This window comes from Zootoca vivipara, chromosome 7, assembly GCF_963506605.1.
Source record: "Zootoca vivipara chromosome 7, rZooViv1.1, whole genome shotgun sequence".
NCBI classification, from domain to species: domain Eukaryota; kingdom Metazoa; phylum Chordata; class Lepidosauria; order Squamata; family Lacertidae; genus Zootoca; species Zootoca vivipara.
In genome coordinates this window covers 213,801-238,010 of record NC_083282.1, presented here as the reverse complement: position 1 = coordinate 238,010, position 24,210 = coordinate 213,801, and the positions used below count along the sequence as shown (strand labels likewise).

The 24,210-nt window shown below is 42.3% G+C and overlaps 1 protein-coding gene across 1 annotated transcript in view; it reads right to left on the bottom strand.

The window, feature by feature from the left end:
- C7H1orf21 (chromosome 7 C1orf21 homolog) overlaps nucleotides 1–24,210 on the bottom strand; it is a 135,827-nt gene that overhangs the window by 10,968 nt on the left and 100,649 nt on the right. The window contains exons 4-5 of the mRNA XM_035102089.2: nucleotides 12,733–12,809; nucleotides 2,947–3,007 (exon numbers count right to left, since the gene is read on the bottom strand). Of these exons, the coding sequence (XP_034957980.1) occupies nucleotides 2,947–3,007; nucleotides 12,733–12,809 (138 nt within the window). The remainder of the gene's footprint in view (nucleotides 1–2,946; nucleotides 3,008–12,732; nucleotides 12,810–24,210) is intronic.

Sequence of the window (24,210 nt, the reverse complement as noted above, 5' to 3'; positions counted from 1 at the left end):
ATGTTTAAACAGGGGTATCCCTGTGAATCCCCCCACCCTGTTCCGATCTATTAGTTATCCCGTCCCCTCTTCCCTCCACTCCCCAGGTCATCCCTGTGATTGGAGTTATCCTGTCCTAAACCAAGAGGTATTTGAAGTTAGGAAGTTAGAAAATATGTTAGTCGATGGTGGGTCAGCTGTTGTTGGGGTTAGCCTTTGTTCTATGGATGTTTGCCTTTGTATTGTGGAGTGGTCTCTTTGTTGTGGTGTGGTGGGTAGGGGATGGAGGGGATGGATTAGTGGGGAGATGTGGAATGGAGGAAAGTGTTGCAGGGTGTGTGTGAAATGTAGGTAGTAATGTTTGCGAATGGGGTTTATGAAGGGGTTGTATGGGGGTATTGGTAATATCAGGAAGTTAAGAAGTCATGTAGGTGGGGGTACAGATGGGGTATCTTAGCTTTAGAGTCCTTTTTGGAGTGTTTGAATTGTAGTTCTGGTGATGGCTGGAAGTTTATCCCGTGGTGACCTGGATATCGGGAAGGCGCAAATGGTTTTTGGGCCGGTGTGTAAGTAAAGGGTGGGAGGTGGGTGGAAGCAGTCTGTGAGGGCTTGTGGGGAGGTGTGTTTGCGAGTGGAAAAGGATCGGAGGACGGTGAGAGGGAAGGGGTCGCAGGACGCTGCTGGAGAGGAGTTTTGGACGGTGGTTAGGAGGGGAGCAAGATGGCTGAAAAAGTATCTGAGGCTCTGTGGGGGGATGTGAGTTTGAGTGGGAACGGATCAGAGGTTTGACGATTGAGAGGGAATTGTATACTTTTAAGCTGTTAGGAGGTCCAGATGCTGGTGTTGGGTATATCCGAGGAGGTCCTGGACACTTCTGGCAGATGGATATCCGTTAGTGTTGGATCTCGTGGTGGAGGCGGGGTTTGTGGGTGTGGCGTAGACTCCATGGGGAGGGAGGGGGTGTAGGAGGAGGAGCTGAGGGAATAACACCACTTGAGGGCGCTGTTTTAGTTTGTGGAAAATCAGGTTTCTACCTGTGCAGGTGTGAGATTTGAGGGATTTTGTTTTCTGCAAACACTTGGGGAGTGGCATGGATCGTTGTGTCCAAATTTCAGGATGATCGGTCAAGTGGTTACGGAGAAAAGTGGAGCCCACACTTTCACCATTTTTACATTTATATATATATATAGATGTCATATAGAGGAGGGAGAAAGGTTGTTTTCTGCTGCTCCAGAGAAGCGGACACAGAGCAATGGATTCAAACTACAAGAAAGAAGATTCCATCTAAACATTAGGAAGAACTTCCTGACAGTAAGAGCTGTTGGACAGTGGAATTTGCTGCCAAGGAATGTGGTGGAGTCTCCTTCTTTGGAGGTCTTTAAGCGGAGGCTTGACAGCCATCTGTCAGGAATGCTTTGATGGCGTTTCCTGCTTGGCAGGGGGTTGGACTGGATGGCCCTTGTGGTCTCTTCCAACTCTATGATTCTATGAGGAGGCGTATGGAAGCTCCTGCTTCTCTTTTACATGAGCTACAGCTCTCTGTGTCATCTGAACCCAGACAAACTGTGGTCAATCTTAACTAAAGTTAATGGGAACAAGCCAACTTCAAATCATGGTTCATGATGTTAGCTTGTTTTCACTAACTATCATTAAGATCAACTACAATTCAGGGTTGAGAGGACACACTAAACTGTAGTTAACCTAAAATGGAAGGTGAAGCTTGTGATCACATGCCAAGGGAGAAGGGAGTGGGCAGGCCTGGAAGGAGCCCCCTGGTTAGTAGGCTGGGCTCATTCTCTATATCTTGTGCAGTCACTGAGATGAAACACTTGGATGAAAGGGTATGCACACAATACTTTTTCTTTCATAATGCTTAATTTAGCCTCTATGACAACCACTCTCTTGCATTTTTTGATGTCACGGAATTACTTCTTTGACATTATTACTATGCTCCACTAAAGGGATTTTGTTATTTGGGATAATGACAATACTTCTCACCTAGGATGAACATGGGATGTGCTCAGAACATTTTTTAAAAATCACAATGTGATTTTTAAAAACTATGGACAGGGGGAATCAAGAGTGACTTAGAAGTCTCCTGTCAAGTCAGATGATATTCCCTTAACTACTACAAAAGGTTCTAGGTCAGAGTTGATTGCTGCCCTGAGCAACTAGGACAGGGGTCAGAAAACTTTTTCAGCAGGGAGCCAGTCCACTGTCCCTCAACCTTGTGGGGGGCCGGACTATATTTTGAAAAAAATATATGAACGAATTCCTATGCCCTACAAATAACGCAGAGATGCATTTTAAATAAAAGGACACATTCTACTCATGTAAAAACACGCTAATTCCTGGACCAGATTTAGAAGGCGATTGGGCCAGATCCAGCCCCTGGGCCTTAGTTTGCCTACCCATGAGCTAGGATAACTGATCTCACTGGCAATAAACTGGCCATTGTCCTGACCTGGCACTGGATCTGATACCAAGAGGCATGCAATGCAGGGACACCAAAGGCTGCTCTGACTAGAACAGAATGCTCTCTGCCTCCAAAGTAAACTCTTCTCCCTTGAGCTGCTTCACTGCTAAATACTCACCTTAGCCCTTGTCTGTTCCCACGTAGAAGGTGGTAACATACATGAGCCTTCACATCCCATTCAAAATAATGGCCATCCAACAAAAGGTTGGTTTAGTATTCACAAGTTTGTTCTCACTTTCACAATAAACCTTTGCAGACTGACATCATGTCAACCTGAATGGATGTAACTGCAATTATTTAGAATGGGAACACCATCAACATGAAAAACCGCCCTAGATCACTATTAAGCCCCCTAATAGATTCTTGTGTCTAGGTCACATTCCATAATTGCTATGCAGAAACATATTCTAAGTTATGTTTTGTTGTTGTTGTTGTTTAGTCGTCTTAGTCGGTCCGGCTCTCCGTGACCCCATGAACCAGAGCATGCTTACCTTTTCAATTTTCTCATCCAGCATTCTGAAGAATTCTTGTTGGCTTTCAGAGATGTGCATGCTGAAACACACAAAAAGAACAGATTCATTTCCCTTTTTGTTTGTATTCAGTCAGCAATTGAGAACACTCCTTTTTAAATAAAATTTTTGATTCTCCTGCTGCTTAAGTGCTGCTCTTTGTGCTTTGTTTTTGCTGCTGCTTTTGGTCTGATAACTTGTGCTCTAATTGTTGAATGACGGCTGTTTGCATTTCTGTCTTTGAGTCACCTTGAGCAACTCCTTTGGTGGAGGGGGAAAGCAGGGGGTAGGATTCAAGTAAGATTTCCTTGAAGTAGACCCACTGAAATTAATGAACACAGCTATGTTAAGTCTGTTCATTTCAGTGGGTATTACTCTACTTCGTTAAACACCACTGAGGATATCAATTTTCAAAACAAAATATTTGAGAGGCCCAGTGAGATCAATACATGGACCCACTCTGCTGTACACAGACGGGCCCTGTGTCACTCTTAAGGCTGCCACATTCAAACTAGAGAGGAAAGCACTGGCCCCAATCCACTGCCATTTCCGTTCCGCTGGGATCCTGCTTTTGGGTTTCCCATTGGTATCTCGTTGGCCAATGTGAGAAATAAGGCATTAGGCTGAATCCTTAGTCTATTTCCTGGCAGAGGATGAATTGGTGCATCACCCTCTTACTCTAGCAGGTGCGATATCTCAGGGTAGCCTTGTAAAGGTGTCTGGGTGCAAGATTCTGTCCAGAAGACGAGGAGAGTGGAAGGACCATAAAACTTCCAATGGTGACCTGGGGAGCCGGTTTAGTTGACCTGCATCTTGGGGTGGCCCGTAACCCAGGCATGATCCTGTCCAAACGTCAGCCTTCAGGCAGGAGGCTGATTCAGGATACACACCCAGGGCCATAAGCCAAAGCCTACTCACATCTGTAATCAATAAAGTTGTGGCCATTTTCAATTCCATAACGTTGTTGTGTCAATTTTTTACCTGTTACCACCTCAGCCCTTCCTGTCCCCAGGGCACACTGTGTATGGGCCTGTGTCAGAAGTCAGCCAGCAATAAATCACATGGAGGTAGTGAATTTTACTCTTTATTAGAAGAAACTGGATTTGCTCACTCTGGCCTAATGAGCACTGCAACTCTTCTTTGGTAGGTCTTGCCCAGTGCCAGGTTCATGTATAAGCTAAACAAGCTATAGCTTAGGGCCCCCACTCTCTTGCCCCCCCAAAAAAAACTAAAAGAAAAAAACCCTGGATGTACATTTCCAAAATATAAGATAAAAAACAAATAAAATAAAACCTACATACAGCAACAGTGTTTTGTGTTGTGTAAGCTCCTATGATGTAAGTAATGGGCCCTGCCTGCTAGCCTGCTCCCTAAAATATCACATATAAAGGGCCCCATTACATTCAGTAGCTTAGGGCCTCATCAAACCTAAATCCGGACCTGGTCTTCATCCCACTCTCCTGCTTCCACTTCTGCTTTTGGACTTCTCCGAAGTGGAAGGGTCAGTGACTTGCCTATGGGAGCATCAGGTGCCCACTGCTGATTTGCTCCAGCTGAGAAGATTAAAGGCAAATCCACCCGGAGGGAAGCTGAGAATGGCATCCTCCAGAAACTCGCACAAACAAAATTCTTAAAAGGCACCACCCCTCCCCAAAACAGGGAAATAGTGATTCACCAAAGATGGGTACCAGGAAAACAGCATCCTGAATCCAACCCAATACCTACGGTATCTAGTCTAGCACCTGAGCCTCACATGGGAAGCTTGCATGCAGGACCCAGATTTTGAGTCCCCCAAACTGGCATACAGGGACATAATGACTGACAGTGGAGGTAATGTAATGATAAGGCTACCCCTGGCTTCTAGCCAACTGTCCCTGTTGCACAAGGGTCATTAAAGCACACACCGAGAGCTGCAGCCCTGCCAAATCTCTGACTTGGATAAGAGGGAGCAAATTCAGAAGTCAGATCACTACTGAGGATTTGAATTACAGGGGAGTCAGGCGGTCCCTGGCCTCCTTATCTATTTTTGCAAAGGCTACTGAGGGCACGGTGTGGATAAACTTTGGTTGAGCTGGGGGGCGGGAGCTCATTGATTCCACCGAGCTCTCTCCCCAAATAATGTGAGCATTACAAGCACCAACGTTGAAAGTGAGGGTTTTGCAGGGCTGCCCATAGAACCAATCAGTCATGATTTATAGCTTTCCCCTGAAAGGTCTTTCTGTAGAGTTCAGATGTAGCACAGTCACTCTTTAACACTAAACTCATTGAAAATCTCTAGTACACATTGACATTTCCCAGGCCAGGTTCTCTCTCTCTCTCTCTCTCTCTCTCTCTCTCTCTCTCTCTCTCTCTCTCTCTCTCTCTCTCTCTCTCTCTCTCTCTCCCCACCCCCCAAAATCACTTCTCTCCAGGCAGAAGGTCAGATAATTCACTTCCATTAACCTCGCAGCACCATGAGGCCCAGGTCAGCGGGACGATGTTTCACAGCAGTGTGCAGGATTGGAAAAATACTATTATTAGTTGCTGGCAAAGTGCTGCCAGTGCATTTGTGTGGTACAGGACAGAAGCCGACAGACCCTGCCCCAAGGGAGCATAAAAGCTGAACACACAGAGTAAGGTCAGATGCTCTCACAATGCCAGAGGACACGGGGTAGAGGGGTGCTCAGGGGACGCGCTCAGAGCATTTTGTGCATGTTCAGTAGAAGAGGTGGCCCAGTTATGAAATTCACGGAAAGATTTGTTTCTTACAAAGACATCCTGTATGTAGGAAAACGTTAAATGGCATAGGGCCAATTTACGGGATCACACTTTCCCCCCGCCCCCCTCATTTAGACAAAAAAATCACCTTCCCTCTAAATTTTCCATTCTATTAAACAAGCAAACATTTGTGTTACCAGGACTGGTATATGTTGCAACTTTATAAGTTTATTTTTTTAAAGGAGGGGACTTTATCCCCTTATACTTATCCCCTTTATACTTTATCCCCTTATACTTTATCCCCTTATACTACTTTTTTTTTTAAAAAAAACTTAATCTTTATTGGTTTCAAAGGTGTACAAACAATTAAAATAATAATAATATACATCAACAATATATTGTCGTGTGGTTATTCTTTTCCCCTCCCCACCCCTCCCGACTTCCCCCCCTCCCTAGCCCTCCTCCCTCATAACTTCCCAACCTGTACCGGGCTCCTCCCTGAAAACCATATAGGATATTACACACTACCAATCATATTACACGAAATTATCAATAGCGTATAAATATAAACCCTTTACAATTATGTTTATACCTATGATAGGACCCTTAAAAATCTGAGATCAGGTTTGGGTTCTCCACTTTATCTTTTATATAGTTGGTGAATGGTTTCCATATTTTTATAATTGCCTCTGAGTCCGTTCCCTTGAGTTCTTCATATCTTATCGCTAGTCTACAATATTGTAGTACCTTGATTTGCCAGTCCTCTCTGCTGGGAATTACCGAGGTTTTCCAGTTTTTTGCAACTAGAAGCCTAGCGGCTGCTACTGCATAACTTATTATGCACCTATCTTCAGGTTTAACATCCTCCGGTAACATTCCCAAAAGGAACATTTCCGGACTTTTCTTGATGGAATATTTCAGTATTTTTTTTAGTTCTTTGTATAACATTTCCCAGAATCCCTTAATTATGCTGCAATTCCACCATATATGGATATATGAGCCAATTTCCTTTTTACACCTCCAGCATAAATTACTGACCCCTGGATAAATTTTTGATAATTTTAGTGGCGTCAGGTGCCATCTGTTTAGCATTTTTAGAATGTTTTCCTTCAAATCATAATTAGGTGTAAAATTTGAGTCGCGTTTCCAAAGATTTCCCCATTTTTGTATTGGGATTGGTTTTCCCAAGTCTTGGCCCCACTTTATCATGTAATCTTTAGTCATCTCTTTTTCTGTCTTCCATTGTAACATAATTTGGTACAATTTTTTTATATATTTATCTTGATTGACCAATAGAATCTCTTCCAATTTTGATGTTTTAGGTTCGAATCCTATTTTTTTATCTAATTGCAATCTTTGATTTATTTGAAAATATTGTAGCCATGAGGTCAGATAATTTTTTATTTCCGAATAGTCTTTCAGCTTCAATATTCCTTCTCTTTCTTCCAAAATTTCTTTATAGGTGGGCCAGGTATTTTCCATATTTGTTCTTCTGACTGCGACTAATTCTAATGGTGAGACCCACCAAGGGGTCTTAGGTTCGAAATATCTTTTGTACTTTTGCCATACTAAATATAGGGATTTTCTAATTAAATTAAACATAAAGATATTCCTGTTACTTATCTTATCCTTCATTAAATAAAAATGCCATCCAAATGGCAGCCCTTGGCCTTCCAAGTCCAGGAGGTCCGAGTTCTTAAGCTCTATCCATTCTTTAATCCAAGTGATGGCTGCAGCGTCGTGATAGGTTTCGAGGTCTGGTAGGCCGAAGCCTCCCCTGTTTCTATGATCAATCATGATTATATAATTAACCCTCGGTCTTTTCCCATTCCAAATAAATCTTACCAGGTCTTTTCTCCATTCTCTGAAATTTTTTTCTTTTCCTAAGATTGGGAGGTTTTGAAAAAGGAAGTTCATTTTTGAAACCACACACATTTTTATCAATGAGATTCGCCCCATAAGTGATAATTTAAGTTTACTCCATACTTCAAAATCTTTCTTTATCTTTTTCCAAATTTCTTTGTAATTTTCTTGCACCAGGTCTATCCCTTTAATTGTTGTATGAATGCCTAGATATTTTAATCGTTTATCAATTTTTAGGCCTGTTTTTTCACGAAGCTCCTGCATCTCTTTATTTTCCAAATTTTTCACCAACATCTTGGTTTTCTCATAATTTATTTTCAAGCCTGCTAGCTTCCCATATTCATTAATTTTTTCTATAGCTGCGGGAATACTTTGAATTGGGTCTTCTGTAATTATTATAATATCATCTGCGAAAGCCTTTACTTTAAACTTTTTTTCCCTATTACTATTCCTCTAATATTTTCTTCCTCTCTTAAATTTTTTAATAAAATTTCCAATGTTAATATGAAGAGGATGGGCGACAGAGGGCAACCTTGTCTGGTGCCTCTCTCTCTATATATTTTTTTTGTTGATCTTCCATTTATTAAAATGGTGGCTTCCTGCTTCTTATATATAGCTTTTATTGCACTTTCTAAATATTCTCCCATTTTTAATTTTTCAATTGTTTTTATCATAAACCTCCAGGAGACTCTATCAAAAGCCTTCTCCGCATCAATTGCCAGGAGGGCTGCACCTTTATCTCTCCTATTCTCAAGGCATTCCAGGATATTCACTATATTTCTAATATTGTCTTTAGCAAATCTTCCTTTTACAAAACCAGCCTGATCTTTGTGTACTACGTCTTCCAATATTGTATTTAGTCTATTAGCGATGATTTTGGTAAAGATTTTATAATCACTATTTAATAGTGAGATTGGTCTATACTTGTCTGGCAAATCTACCTCTGTTTTTGATTTTGGTATTAGTATGATTTGAGCTTCTCTCCAAGTTCTGGGGGTAATTCCTTTTATCAATATATTATTCATTAGATCCTTGAGTGGGGTTAACAAAATTTCTTGGAAGGTTTTATAATATTCTATTGGGAATCCGTCCGGTCCCGGAGCTTTTCCTTTTTTCATAGATTTTATTGACTCTCCTATTTCGAGGGGTGTTATTTCCCTATTCAAAGATCTTATTTTTTCCAATGGGATTTGCGGCAACTGATATTTTTTAAAGAACTCATCTATTTCTTGATCATTTATCTCTTCTTTTTTGTATAATGTTTCAAAGAATTTCTGAAATACTTTCATAATCTCTTCTGATTTATCAAAAAATTTATCGCCCGATTTAATCCTATTTATTATTCTTTCATTTCTCCTTTTTTTGATTTGCCAGGTCAATAATTTATTCGGCTTATTTGCCCATTCAAAATTCCTGTATTTCCATATTTGTAATTGTCTTTCTAACTCCTGATCTATTATTCTTTCAAATTCTGATCTTAAAATTTTCAATTCTTGTTCTATCCGCTTATCATATTTGGTGTATAATATTTTTTCCTTTCTCTTAATTTCTTGCAAAAGATTTTCTTTTTTTGACCTTTCTGATTTCCTCAATATTGCGCTCTGCTGGATAAAAAACCCTCGCATAAACGCCTTCCCCGCGTCCCAAACTGTAGCTAAGTCCACCTCACCGTTATTGTTCAGATCAAGGAATTCTTTAAATTTCTTATTTGCTTCTTTTGTTATTTTTGGATATTTTAACATAAATACATTTAACCTCCAATTAACTTCTTTTTTTCCTTCTTTTAGGGTCATGGTTACTGGGTTGTGATCTGATATAATTTTGGGGTCGATTTCTGCCTTTTGTACTCTTAGTGCTAATTCTTTAGATATCCATATCATATCAATTCTACTAGCTGTCTGATGGCGTGCTGATATATGGGTAAATTCTTTTTTTATGGGATTCTTATATCTCCAAGCGTCCAATAGGTTATAATTTCTTGTCAATTCAATGAATTTTTAGGTAATTTTTTAACTCTTTTCTTTCCTTTGTTCCCATTCTTATCAAATTCTGGATCAATAATCCCATTCATATCTCCCATTATTATATATTTGCCATCAATCTGGTTCATTAACTGAGCTTCCAGTTTTTCTAGGAAAGCTATCTTGCTCCCATTAGGGGCATATAGACCCACCCAAACCCATTTCTCACCTTCGATTATTGTTTTAACTATCACTATTCTCCCTTCCTTATCTGTCCATAAGAGTTCTGGATTCCATTTTTCTTTGATATAAAGCACCACCCCTCTTTTTTTCCTTTCATCTGCCGCGACGAATTCCTTCCCCAATTTCTCATTTTTTAATACCCTTACATGTTTTTTGTTTATATGCGTTTCTTGAATGCATATCACATCAAAGTTTTGCTTTTTTAGTAGATGTCCCATCCTGTTCCGTTTCTTTTTATTATTCAAACCATTTAAATTCCATGATATAATTTTCAGATTCATATTTACTTTATTGAAATTTCCTATAAAATTTATTTCTAAAAGAAAAAAGGAAGGGGGAAAAGGAAAAAGAGAAAAAGGGAAAAGAAGGGGGGAAAAAAGGGGGGGTAATTCTAACCCTGGAGACTAAAAAGGAAGAGGGGGGGGAAGGGAAGCGAGGAGTCCCTTATACTACTTTTTTTGGTGCTTCTGCGAATCTTGGATTCTCTCTATTGGAAGTGAATCAGGTTAACAAGCTCATTTGACACTGTGTACTCTGCTCACGTTGTAACAAACCAAAGGCAGACCCCTGTTTCAATGAGATAACAGAGGAAGTAAGGGGGGGAACCCAAAACAATAACATAGGTTGAATGTGAGTAACTGAAGTTGTACATTCTTCGGCTTTCTCTTCTAAAATCCAACCTCTTACCTACTCAAGGAGGGAGAATGGTTAGTATGAATGAATGAGATTATTCACCAGGAAGCTCTCTCTGTGGTAACAGCCACACTTTCATCATTTGCTGCAGATAGCCTCTGTCCAAGAAGGACTGATGCAGAAAAATTCAGCAGTACGTCCAAGTAGTCCTCACGCAGCTGACCCTTTTTAGCAAAGAGCAGAATGCCAGGGTGAGCAAACCCCAGCCAGGCAGCCCCATGGACCCCCAACTTCTCCCTCTCAGGATCAAGTCCTGTGCAGAGACATAGTGCTGCTATGCCATTTATAAAAGGTGACAAGGAAATGTCAGGGCAGCTGATGACCTGCTTGACATGCAGAGCATGACAGACACAGCCTGTTTACTCTGCAATGCCATCCAAAATAACAATAGTAGATCATTTGAAAGTCAAGCCTTGCTTCAGTAACTCTCTAGGCGCCAACACAGTTAAGTTTTGTTTGTTCACAAAACGAAGGTTTCATTTTTAGAATGATTACGGGGGTGGCAAATGTAATTACTAACAAGGGATGTATGTTTGAAAAAGTTAAATGATTCACTTGTAATACTAAATATCTCCCCCCCCCAAGCACTGCTACTGCAGCCCATTATGTAAGGAATTTCATTTTTACAGCAATCTGAATGTTAAAAACAGGTGGAATATGAAAGCAGCAATGTTGCCATGTATCTGCGCTAGCATTCCCCAACCTAGCACCCTACATATGCTTTGGACGTCCATACCCCTCAGCCCCAGGCAGCATCATTCAAGCCATCTGGCAGGCACCAGGTTGAGGAAGGCTCAACTGGACCTGCCAGCCTGCCCTTCTGCCAGGAGACTCTCTTCCATTCGCCCTCCCTGGTTTCAGTTTTTATTTTCTATCTGACACTCAAAATGCCATAGCTATAGATCATGCTCAGTCCTCATCTGGCTGGGTTGTTGTTGTTTGTTGTTTGTTGTTGTTGTTATTGTAGTAGTGGGTGGTGGTGGAAGGGGTGTTTCATTAGAGTTGTTTGCTTTTTTTAAAAAAAGTATTCATTTACTTCTGCTAACCTCAGGTTTCCTTCAAGCATACAAATATCTCCTTCTTGTTTCTCACTGGCTTTGGCTCCATTTCTTTTGGCATTCTCCCCACTGCCATTACTCTGCTCAGAAGAACGAACCTTCTCCTCCATGCAAGTTGGCAGAAAGCAAAAGGTAGGTAGCATAAGTGAGAAAGTACATAGACAAAGAAGCACAGCTGGGATGAGATGCTCAAGGTGTGTCACGCTTCCCATCCTAGTTCTGCTCACCAAAAGCCAGAAGATCTGTTTGCTTATTCCAGCAACCCAACTCGATTTCTCACGACACCTGAAGAGAACTCTGTGTTCAAGTGTGAAACCACTGCAAACAGCTTCAGGTACAAGTCACAGGAGTTCAGCAACAAAGCTGTTTTTAATTGTCTGCGTTTATATCTGAAAGCGCAAAACCAAGACTACCCACATTCTCATGGGCATTCCCTTGTCAGGTACAGAGGCTGGCTGTGGCAGCCCCTGCCTAGGGAGACTTCCAACTCTATGTAGTTCTACGGATTGACCAACACAGAGTTCCAACCTCTATACAAGATATTCTGATTCTGGGGCCTGAAACTATATTTTAAGCCCAATTTCAGGACCCAATGCTACAGCTCAGATTTAGATATTGTGTGGCTTTAACTAACCACAGTTCAAAATCCAAACTACCGGTACAGCCTGAGCCATTGACAAACCAGAACTGAGAGCTGATTCTCTGCTTTGTTTCTCATCTGATCAGCATCCGGTGCAGTAGCTACTTTGCACAATCCAAGGTCTCCAAGTCTGTTTAAACAAAGGCTACCAGCTTGGATTAGCTGTCTCCCCCCCCCCTCAAAATACAGTATCCTGCTTTTTAATTTTTTTAAAATAGTTAAAATGGCAACACCTTGATAACAATACAAAGCTGGAGTAGTGAATGTGGTTCCCTCCAGAAGTTGATGGGCTCCAACTCCCCCCCACCCCAGGAAGCGAGGCTGATGGAAATGGAAGTCCAAAGCACATCTATCTGGAGGGCACCATGTTAGCTTTCCCAGATATAAAGTAACAAGCCAACTATTTAAAATATTAAGCAGCCAATCCAGAATGAAATAAAATAGGAAGACAATGTTTCAGCATGTCAAAAAGACAGATGGAATCAGATAAGCAATGAGCTTTTCTGGGGAGGGAAATGGAAAGTGGGGACAGAAATACCTCCCTTGGGTAAAATGTTTAATAGAAATTTCACTTTAATTCATTGGTGGGGGAAAAACCCAACATAAGACTTACTTTGCTCTAGGTTGGTGTACTAATCCTGGAAGCTCTTTGTTAGGCTTAAGCCTTACATGTGAAGTGGCACTTTTTTCCTGAAAGAGAGAAGAGAGACAGACCAACATATTAGGGTTAAAAATAAGCAACTGAATGATAAAAGAGGCCACATATAAACACTACGGTGCAAAAAATACAGGAGGAGAGGCCAAATGTTGCAATGCTGAGCTATGAGAAACCAAAATATTGTTTGAACACCCTGTTCTACATGTTACGTTAAGCTTGTTCTCTCTCCTCCACAGGGCCTTAAAGTGTTATATCCCCCAGTCTTGCAACAGATGCCAGTCTTATTTCCTTACATGATCACATATGGACACACAGGGAATATATTCTAGAACTCACAAGGCAGGTGGGTGGATAATGGAAGCAGAGAGAAAACACGTGAGAAGGGGAGGGGAGAGAGAGGGGTGGGGGGGGAGGGACTCAGAGCTATGAAAAGTTTGGGATGTCGCAATGGAAAAGCAACTTTAGGCATAAAATCAGCCTATAGAGTAAGGTCTATGGAGCGAATTTGGAGGATGAGCCAAGGAGCTGATAAGAAAAGGCAACAAGGTGGCTAGGCTAGTGAGAAAACGTGCCTGTAAGTGCTAGAGGCCATTTCTTAGAACACAGAGAAAATAGGATTCACTATGATACAGTCATATACTCATTTTGAGTTACCCTGAAAAGCCAAACACCATAGTGAAAACACTCCAAATGAGGTAATCAAACCCTCAGGATTTTCTCTAGGAAACGGGAACCTCAATGTATTTCAGGTGCAGTTTATTATTCGCTCACCGTCTTTTACAGCCTTAGGAGCATCTCAATGATCTTCCATGGAAGCAGTGGCAAAAAGGCCAACGCAGGACATCTCTTATGTCCCCATAACGGGGGTGGGGAACCTTTGGCTCTCCATAGGTTTCTGAACTACAACTCCCATGAGTCCCAAGCAAGCATAGCCATTGGCCAGGGGGGATGAGAGTTGTGGTTCAGCAACATCCAGAGGGCCAAAGGCTTCCCACACCTGCTCTAGACCAGGCACCCCCAAACTTCGGCCCTCCAGATGTTTTGGACTACAATTCCCATCTTCCCCGACCACTGGTCCTGTTAGCTAGGGATCCTGGGAGTTGTAGGCCAAAACATCTGGAGGGCCGCAGTTTGGGGATGCCTGATCTAGAATGAAGTTGGAACCCTCCTCAGATAGGCCCAGTTCTCATTGAGACAATAGATCTGTTTCTCAATATTAACTCTGCAGCTGGCAATGTGGGCGCTTGAATGATGGGATGCATCTTCATGAAAACAAATACCCCAACACAGAAAACAGCACCATCCGGGAGAAACCGGAAAGCTTCTTTCTGATATTTTATTTTCTAAAGTGCTAGGAACTGTTTTTGCATGGATGGACATTCAGCTTTTGCCAGCCCTTATTTGCAGCCTGCTTGCAAAAGTCCCACCTCAGATTTGCCACCTCAACCAGAACTAGGCCATCCTCTCATCTGTTCAGACCACTTAAGAGATTAGTGCTTTTCACTTAAAAAAAAGAGGAGCTTTTGAATTTGTGCATTTAGAAGCTCAGTGCAGCTAATGGATGATTTTGCAACAACAGCTATCACTGTAAGATTCTCGCTGGTGCCTGACACCTTCTAGGGATGCAAAATTACAGGCTGAAAATAAGAGACTAAGATTCAGATAAGCAATATTCTATGGCCTGGCTTTTCCTCGAAGCAATCAGTCTTGCCAGGCCTTTCCACCCATTCTTTGGTAGTACAATATAGAGCCTCAGAATAAAGAGCACAGCCCATCTGCTGAGTTCTCTCGATCCCATGGGACAACTTTTAATCTTGCCTTGTCATAGCTATTTCAATATATATTGTTTACCTGCATGCATGGAAAACAGACTATTGCCAGACTGAAGGGAGGGAGGAGAAGGGAGGGGAGCAGAGAGTGCTAATGAGATCATTGTCACAGATTCAAAGAATCATAGAATCATGGAGTTGGAAGAGACCACAAGGGCCATCCAGTCCAACCCCCTGCCAAGCAGGAAACACCATAAAAGCATTCCTGACATATGGCTGTCAAGCCTCCGCTTAAAGACCTCCAAAGAAGGAGACTCCACCACACTCCTTGGCAGCAAATGCCACTGCCGAACAGCTCTTACTGTCAGGAAGTTCTTCCGAATGTTTAGATGGAATCTTCTTTCTTGTAGTTTGAATCCATTGCTCCGTGTCCGCTTCTCTGGAGCAGCAGAAAACAACCTTTCACCCTCTTCTATATGACATCCTTTAATATATTTGAACATGGCTATCATATCACCCCTTAACCTTCTCTTCTCCAGGCTAAACATGCCCAGCTCCCCAAGCCATTCCTCATAAGGCATTGTTTCCAGGCCTTTGACCATTTTGGTTGCCCTCCTCTGGACACGTTCCAGCTTGTCAATATCCTTCTTGAACTGTGGTGCCCAGAACTGGACACAGTATTCCAGGTGAGGTCTGACCAGAGCAGAATACAGTGGTACTATTACTTCCCTTGATCTAGATGCTATACTCCTATTGATGCAGCCCAGAATTGCATTGGCTTTTTAAGCTGTTGCATCACACTGTTGACTCATGTCAAGTTTGTGGTCTACCAAGAGTCCTAGATCCTTTTCACATGTACTGCTCTCAAGCCAGGTGTCTCTCCCATCCTGTATTTGTGCCCCCCTTTTTTTGCCCAAGTGTAGTACTTTCCATTTCTCCCTGATATATCACAATGTCTAGAATAAGGATGGAGCTATGCAGAGGCATTGGCTGGCTTCATGTTTTTCCCTATAATATGATTTTTGTGCACGCACACACACACACACACGCACACATCATGATTTCTGAGATATTGCTAGGTAAAAAATTATGAAAATGATTATCACAATATGGACTTCAAACCAGTTTTGGACAATATATTGATATATCACCCAGCCCTATATATGGTAATAGAAAATTTGATGTAAATTTGCATTTGATTGTATGGTTACACAATTGAGAGTCAGCATGCTACTTTCTGGATCCTGAATTTCCTTCGCTGGCTGTAACAGCAAGCAACTGCTGTAGCCACAGTTAAGAGCCAATCGTTGTTTCTGTTTAAGACAGGATTTGAAACCATGGTTTCCTCCTTGATTCAGATCCTGGGTTATAGATTTAACACCACTGCAGTAGGAACTATTAACCATGATTAGACCCAGCAAGGAGGAGGAATTTACATGCAGGAAAAGATGCTCATGATTCTGGAATGGAAACACTGCACCTACACTGGTCCCAAGGAATTTGGGGTGGCTTACAAGGCACTCTCTTATTTTACCTCCACAACAACCCTGTGGGGTTAAACCGAAAGAGGTCAATGAGAAGCTTCCCCCTATGTTTTAATCCAGGTCTCCCTTACCAGAATGAACGAAGAGGAGCCACCAGGGAGCACACCCTTTCCCACCAAGCCATGGTTCTGCCCACTGTGTCTACCAGGGCAGCACAAGGCAGCTCCTATGTTTCTGATGCAGACTGAAAGAAAACACATTAGTAGCTAAGTGCATCTAAATTTATCTAGTAACTTAAATTTGTTGTCTAGTAGGGAAACAGCCAACCTTCTCATTTATTTGCCATCTGTTGCTCAGCAAGATTAATAGGCAGCAGGAAAGGAATTTAACACCACAAATAAAACTGAGCCCAATTCAGACTTGGGCCACTCATTTTTAACTTGGCAGGTCACACTGTTTATTTAAAATGTCTATTCACAGAAATCCCAGACTCACTCGATACAGATTTCTTACCCCTAGAAAGTATTATTCTCAACAACAACAAATCAACAAATTAAGGGCAGATTAATTACAAGTGCTTTCCAGCATGGGCTACAGTGGTGCTCTCCTACAACCCCCATCACTGCCATTGTGGTTGGGGCTGATGGAATTGGAGTCAACAAAACCCAAAAGACTATACCCTTGTTCTATCTGGCTTCTGGTCCCAAATGGTATTTGCACTCTGCCTAAAATGTTATTAGTGATTCGGAAAACACAACCAAGAGCTATCCCAGGGCTGCTGACTTTCGAGATTAAAGTCTTGTGATATAAGAGATTTCTGCAAGGTTAAAATTAAAATACTTAGTGATAAAACAAAACAGATAAAACCAAGACAATGTAATCTCATTCTTGATAGCTCTATCATACAAATTGGGGTGGGGGTGGGGGTGGGGAGAGGAAGAGCAGAATGCTTAAATTCCAAAAAAAATAAAAAGACAAATTGTTGAATTTCTTCAACTCTTTTCACTGATGCTGGACTTCAGTGACAGCCGTGACCTTTGTTGGCCTGACTTTTAAGTTTGATAAACATAACTTCAGAGACTTTGACTTACTTCCCAGTTTAGCTTTTCAAAGGGAGTTCTAGGGATGAGGGTTGATCTTCACAGATTTGCAATTGGGGAGGAGAAAGTTAATGCTTCCCTATCCAGCTGTGACACCCTTGAAAGTGCTCCCCCAGCCCCAATTAGATTAGAAAAACAGCCTCCCCTTGCCTCCCCTTGCCTATTTTCAAGACTAATAGCCATGCAAAGGAGGGGAGAGGAATGAGGCTAGGGGCCAGATGGGGAAACTACCCCATGGTATGGCAGTTCCCTCCCCCCCTTCTAAGATTTATTTATATTTTATTAATTTATATTTAAATAACTGATAATTCAAAATTAGCAAAAAACAGTGAAAAACTATTTAAAGCATTTATAATTATAATCAACTGTAAACAATCTTAAAACATGTCAACTTCTATGTGTCTGCAAAGATTTTTTTAAGCAGGAGCCAAAAAAGAGAGAGTGAAGGTGCTTGCCCATTGTCAACAGGCAGGGAGTTCCAAAGTGCAGATGCTGATATGTTAAAGTAGTGATTTCTTACAAGTGCAGAGGAAGTACGATGTGGCACTTCTAACTGCCCGTTCTGCAGATCAAAGTGGTCAAGCGGACAGTTTGGCATAGATCCCCACGGGTAAAACTGTCGCAAGCTGCTTTTCATTCTTACAGTAACACCAAATTTGGCCTCATAACAAATAGGCAACCACTGCATCTCTGAGCAGAGGTGTTATACCAGGGGTCAGCAACCTTTTCCAGCCATGGGCTGGTCCACCATCCCTCGGACCATGTGGTGGGCCGGACTATATATTTTTTTTGGGGGGGGATGAACAAATTCCTATGCCCCACAAATAACCCAGAGATGTATTTTAAATAAAAGGACACATTCTACTCATGTAAAAACACGCTGACCATCCGTCGGCCAGATTGAGAAGGTGATTGGGCTGCATCCGGCCCATGGACCTTAGGTTGCCTCCCCCTGTTTTATACGCAAGGAGGGTCTCTCTTGTTTTGGAAAGCCGCACTCCTCTGCTCCCACTGTGCATAGTCTACATACTAGTGTTTGCAGGTTTAATTTCCTTGTGTGAGGAGGACCTTAAATTTTTTTCTAACAAAGGCACTAGCTGATTGGCTAAGTAAGGAGCAGGAGTACATAGCGGCTTAAATTGACAGTTGCTATTGGGTGGTCATAATATATACTAAAGCCAGGAAACTGGTGGGAGACTGTTTGGTAACATTCAATCCCAAGATTCTTAAGGATGGTAATGGTAATGGGACCCCTGACCATTAGGTCCAGTCGTGACCGACTCTGGGGTTGCGCGCTCATCTCGCATTATTGGCCGAGGGAGCCGGCGTATAGCTTCCAGGTCATGTGGCCAGCATGACAAAGCCGCTTCTGGAACCAGAGCAGCACATGGAAACGCCGTTTACCTTCCCGCTGTAGCGGTTCCTATTTATCTACTTGCACTTTTACGTGCTTTCGAACTGCTAGGTTGGCAGGAGCTGGGACCAAGCAACGGGAGCTCACCCCGTCACAGGGATTCGAACCACCGACCTTCTGATCAGCAAGCCCTAGGCTCAGTGGTTTAACCACAGCGCCACCTGGGGATTCTTAAGGATACTATTATGGAAACAAATTACACAGACTCCCAAATTGAAGGACACCCAATCGTAATGCCTTCTTCAGAAGAGAGCTCAATATAAATTTTTGGCAGATGTGTTAAGGAAGGCTAATATTTCATACATATGGGAATTCCCTGAGGGAATTTCATTCACATACTGAAGGCAGAAACACAGATTTACCAGTATAGAGCAGGTGCAGAAATTTGGGGCAAAATATGATAGAGAGCTCTCAACACAGACTCCAGCAGACTTAAAGAAAGCAATAGCTGAGGTGGAAGAGGGAGCAGTTGGAGGGGAAATAGATAACTTAAATAAGAAAGAAGAAGGAGAAAAGACAAGACTTTAAACAGGAAAAGGGGAAATTGCAAAAATGACAAGGATAGATATCAAGAGGAAAAAAATTAAATACTTGGGGGTCAATATAAGTAAAAATATTGCAAGGATCCCGGATGTAAATTACAAAGAAGTATGGAGGAAGATTAAGAAGAATATAAAATCATGGAAAAATAAGAATCTATCTATTCTAGGCAGAGTAAGAGCGGTTAAAATGTTTCTAGTACCGAAATTGTTATACTTATTTCAAGAAATTCCACTACCCATTAGGAAAATATGGTTTAAAACATGGAATAACGCATTTAAAAACTGGATCTTTGGTAGCAAAAGAGTGATAACCCCAGTAAATTATGCACCGCAAGAAGAGATGGGATGGGGAATACCGAACTTAGAACTTTATTATGAAACATTCCAATTAAAAATAATAATAGATATTGGATATAAAGATGGGATTAAATGAATTAGGCTGGAGAATGAAATAAACGAAGGAATAGGAAGAGAAGAGATATTTAATAGAGACATCAAGAAGGCTTGAAAGAAGACAATAGGCCCAAGGAAAACCGGGTTAGGAATTTGGAAAAAATGGAACATGAAATGGATGCCAATATATTCAAGGTGGATGCCGTTAAAATATATGCAGAAGGGCCAAAGGGAACTTGGAAGGTGGAAGAAATTAGAAGACCAGGGATTCTACAAATTTAAAGATATTTTTGATGAACAAGGGAATTTAATTACAAAAAAAAGCTCTTTTAGAAAAAATAGGAAAACAATTTTGGCTGAAAGTGGAAGGACTTTGTGATTTAATAAAAACAGGAAGAGCAGAGGAGACAGTGAGGACAGAAATGAAAATAGATATGGTGTTGAACAAAGGACAAATAACGTAGAAAGGGATAGCAGGGCTGATATATAAACTGATGATAAGAGACAAAGACAGAATGACAAGGATAATCCAGATCAAATGGGAGCAGGAAGGTACGATCCATTCAAACACGGTACAAGAAATGATGAAGAATACAAACAATATTAAAATAGAAAAGTATAAGGCATTAAGTAGAATTTTTTGACTAAAATGGTATAGAACACTGGCACAAATGGCATATATAGTGAAAGGGTATAGCCCCAAATGCTGGCATTGCAGTTGTGAAAAAAAGACTATATTCACACATGTGGTGGGAATGCAATTTGGTTAAGGAATACAGTATTGGCAAAAGATCATAAAGGTAATTTCTGGACTATTCCAAATAAACATTGAAATTAATAGGGACTTGCTATTTTCGGGAATACTGGGAAATAATAAAGTAAAAAGTAATAACCAAGAGCTGTATAAGATCATGATTTTAGCTGGAATGGCAGTTATTGCTCTAGGATGGAAAGAAAAAGCTAAATGGAATATGGAAAAATTGAATGACTATGTTTTTGAATACCGTGTTTCTCACATTTTAAGACACGTCTTATATTTATTTTACTCAAGAAAATAAGCCTATGGCTTATTTTCGGGGGGTGTCTTTTTTTTTTTTTTTACTAACTGGTAAGTTGCTGCTGCTGCTCAAGCGCCGACAAAGCGTCCAGCAGCACGCGCCGCATGGAGCCCCGAGCCAGCGGGACCCGCTGAAGTGCCAACAAAGCTCCCGGCAGCGCTGCGCAGAGCGCCCTGAGCCGCAGTAGGAGCACCGTGGCTCTCGGCCTCTCCGCCGTTCCGTTCCTGTCTCCGCCGCAGGCGCCTCCGCCTCCTGCTCCCTCCCGGGGTGTCCCAGGCTTCGCCCGCTCGGCAGCGCTCCATGCAAAGCCAGGGGCGAGCGCAATTCCACCAGGAGGTTCCCTCTGCAGCACCCGTAGAGACCATAGAAGAAAGGCGCGCGGCAGACACACCACTTCCGTTACCCTCACTCACTCCTGCTGCGGCTCGGGGCGCTCTGTGACAAAGCGCCCAGCAGCGCCGCGCAGAGCGCCCCGAGCCGCAGGAGGAGGAGGATTCAAAGTGCTACAGAGCACTGCTGGGTCCCGCTGGCTCGGGGTGCTCCGCATGGCACTGCTGGGTGCTTTGTCGGCGCTTCAGCTGGGTCCCGCTGGTTTGGGGCTCCATGCAGCGCGTGCTGCTGGGTGTTTTGGCGAGGCCCTCCAGAACTGCACTTACGGTAGCACTACGGCTTATTTTCGGGGTATGTCTTATATTTTTTCAAAGCATGAAGATCGTGCCATGGCTTATTTTATAGGCACGTCTTAAAATGTGAGAAACACGGTACGTACAATCAGAAATATTTGCACAGATAGTGGTAGAGGATAGATGGGAAAACAAATGCCAAAAAATCACAAATAAGTGGGCATTTTACAGGAATTGGATAGAAAGGGGAGAAGACAACCCGAATATACAAGCACGAATGGACAGACTGTGTACATGGTTAAAAGATATGAACAAGGAAGGCCCGATTGGGGGGAGGGTGGGAAGGGAGGGGGAAGGAATTTGGCTGCCCTCCAGAGGAGGGCAACCAAAATGGTCAAAGGCCTGGAAACGATACCTTATGAGGAACGGCTTAGGGAGCTGGGCATGTTTAGCCTGGAGAAGAGAAGGTTAAGGGGTGATATGATAGCAATGTTCAAATATATTAAAGGATGTCACACAGACGAGGGAGAAAGGTTGTTTTCTGCTGCTCCAGAGAAGCGGACACGGAGCCATGGATTCAAACTTCAAGAAAGAAGATTCCACCTAAACATTCGGAAGAACTTCCTGACAGTAAGAGCTGTTCGACAGTGTAATTTGCTGCCAAGGAGTGTGGTGGAGTCTCCTTCTTTGGAGGTTTTTAAGCAGAGGCTTGACAGCCATCTGTCAGGAATGCTTTGATGGTTGTTGCCTTTCTGAGGACCTGTTGGCTACCCACTGGTTTGCACTGTTAGAGGAGTGGGCACCTTTGGCCAAGAGTGACAGTTCCCCTCAGAGAAAAGGTGGGATTCAAGCCTTCAGGGAAATTAAATTCCACCAAGTTGGGGGTCTATTCTTGATACTTAGGTAAAAATGGGTGGCCGTTGCCTGGAATCCACCCAGGAGCTATGTAATACATGCAGCAGATTCTATTTTGAAGTCTAGAAAATAAAAGGACTCTCTGAACAATCTCATTGTCTGGGGAACCTGCCCAAAATCCTGCATTTACCAGGCAACGCTGAAAAGCATTTGCCCACGTAATGTTGCAATTTTTTTTAAAATGTATTCTAGACCGATTTGCTACTTCTTTTGGTATATGCCGTGTGATCTCCAACCTTCTCTACAATAAAGTCACTTTCTGTTTAACTGTGATATGATGCCTTTTGAATTTCTACTCTCAAGTTCACTTTATTTAACAGAATTTGTGTGCCGCTTAATTGTAAAAGAACCTCTACATGGTTTACATGCAACAGACATTAAAATGGTCAATAAAAAGCTAGAATTCAAAAACAAGTAAACAAATAAAATCAAAATATAACCAGCGGTTAAAATAGACACTCTAGACCCCATCTTGCTTCATATTTTGTTGGCTTTACACATCATAAATCAGCCCTGGGAACTACGCTTGATGCAACAGGGCTTGATTTATAGCATAGAACACAACTACAGTACTTTATAATATGATCGTGGGACATCCAGAAAACACAAAACAACACAGCTCAAGAAGAACATAAATCGTTCCCAAAATATAATTATAAACGGGCCTCTTACATATCACCTTAAGCATGTATACAAGCTCAGTGAGAGGTGTGAACTTGCTTTTGCCGGATAATCTCATTTCTATTAGCTGTAACTGGGGACTAACAAACTCTCATCTCCTCACCAACACAAAGAAGCCTTCCCTATTCTGATCTTCCATATTGAAAATCCCTGTTCACAACAATATGTTGTGGGGAACTGTAGAAGAAAAGCTATTGAAGAGAGGCATGCATACTGTTTCTGGGTGCATATCCATCTCTCTCTCTCTCTCTCTCTCTCTCTCTCTCTCTCTCACACACACACACACACACACACTCACACACACATGTACTGTACTGTACAACTTCCTTTGATGGTCTTTGAATCTTCCTGCCACACTCTTTGAGAGCCACTGTCCTGGGGGCTACATGCCAGTGGTAGGATGAGGCAGGTAATGCATGGAACAAAGGATGCAACTCTGACCTTGCTACATTAGGCTATATTGCAGCCACACCAATTCCTAAACAGATCAAGAGACATATCCATCCAGGAAAGCAAGAGGCATCATCATCGCGGCTGAAGGACGCATTCCAGCCAGGCAAAGCCACCTGAGTGGGGGGCAGAGCAGAGGTAGTCAAGGGCTGGAATCTATAGAGGTCTGGAGCAAGGGTCAGCAACCTTTTTCAGCCGTGGGCCGTTCCACCGTCTCTCAGACCACGTGGTGGGCCAGACTTTTTTTTGGGGGGGGGGGGGTTGAACAAATTACTATGCCCCACAAGATGCATTTTAAATAAAAGCACACATTCTACTCATGTGAAAACATGCTGATTCCTGAACTGTTCGTGGGCCAGATTGAGAAGGCAATTGGGCCGCATCCGGCCCATGGGCCTTAGGTTGCCTACCCCTGATCTGGAGGCTATATTTACACATACACACCAGCTTGAGTTTATCAATCTCTGGTTTAGGGAGACAAACTAGGATAAATAACCACCGTTTAGAAATGAAAACACCCAATCTCCTCCTTGTGGCCACAGTGGATGAAGTGGGAGGAGTGCTTGAGTCTGAGACTCACTGCTATTCAAACACGTAGTGGTATATTTTAGTGTTACGTGGGATTGCAGTCATTAGTATTCCAATCCTCACCAGGTTTACTCAGAAACAAGGTGCAGTGCATTCTATGGCACCAAATTCCTAGTAAGCATGGTAAGGGTTGCAGCCATAGCCATAAAAGGTAACACAGTACACGGATGATAGTATGTTCTCAATGTAACCTTTATTCTCAGAACAATGAAAACAACAGCAGCAGTGTTGCTGACTTTTTAGGGAGGAGAAAAGTTCTAGAAAAGTTCCCTAGAGATTAATTCTGGCCTCCTAAGAACATGTGTTTCCTTGTAGATTTGGAGCAATGTTCATTTAGTCCAGAATTCTGCTTCCAAGAGTTACCAGCCAGATGCCACTAAAACGTCACAAACAATGCATAAAAATTATGGGTCCCT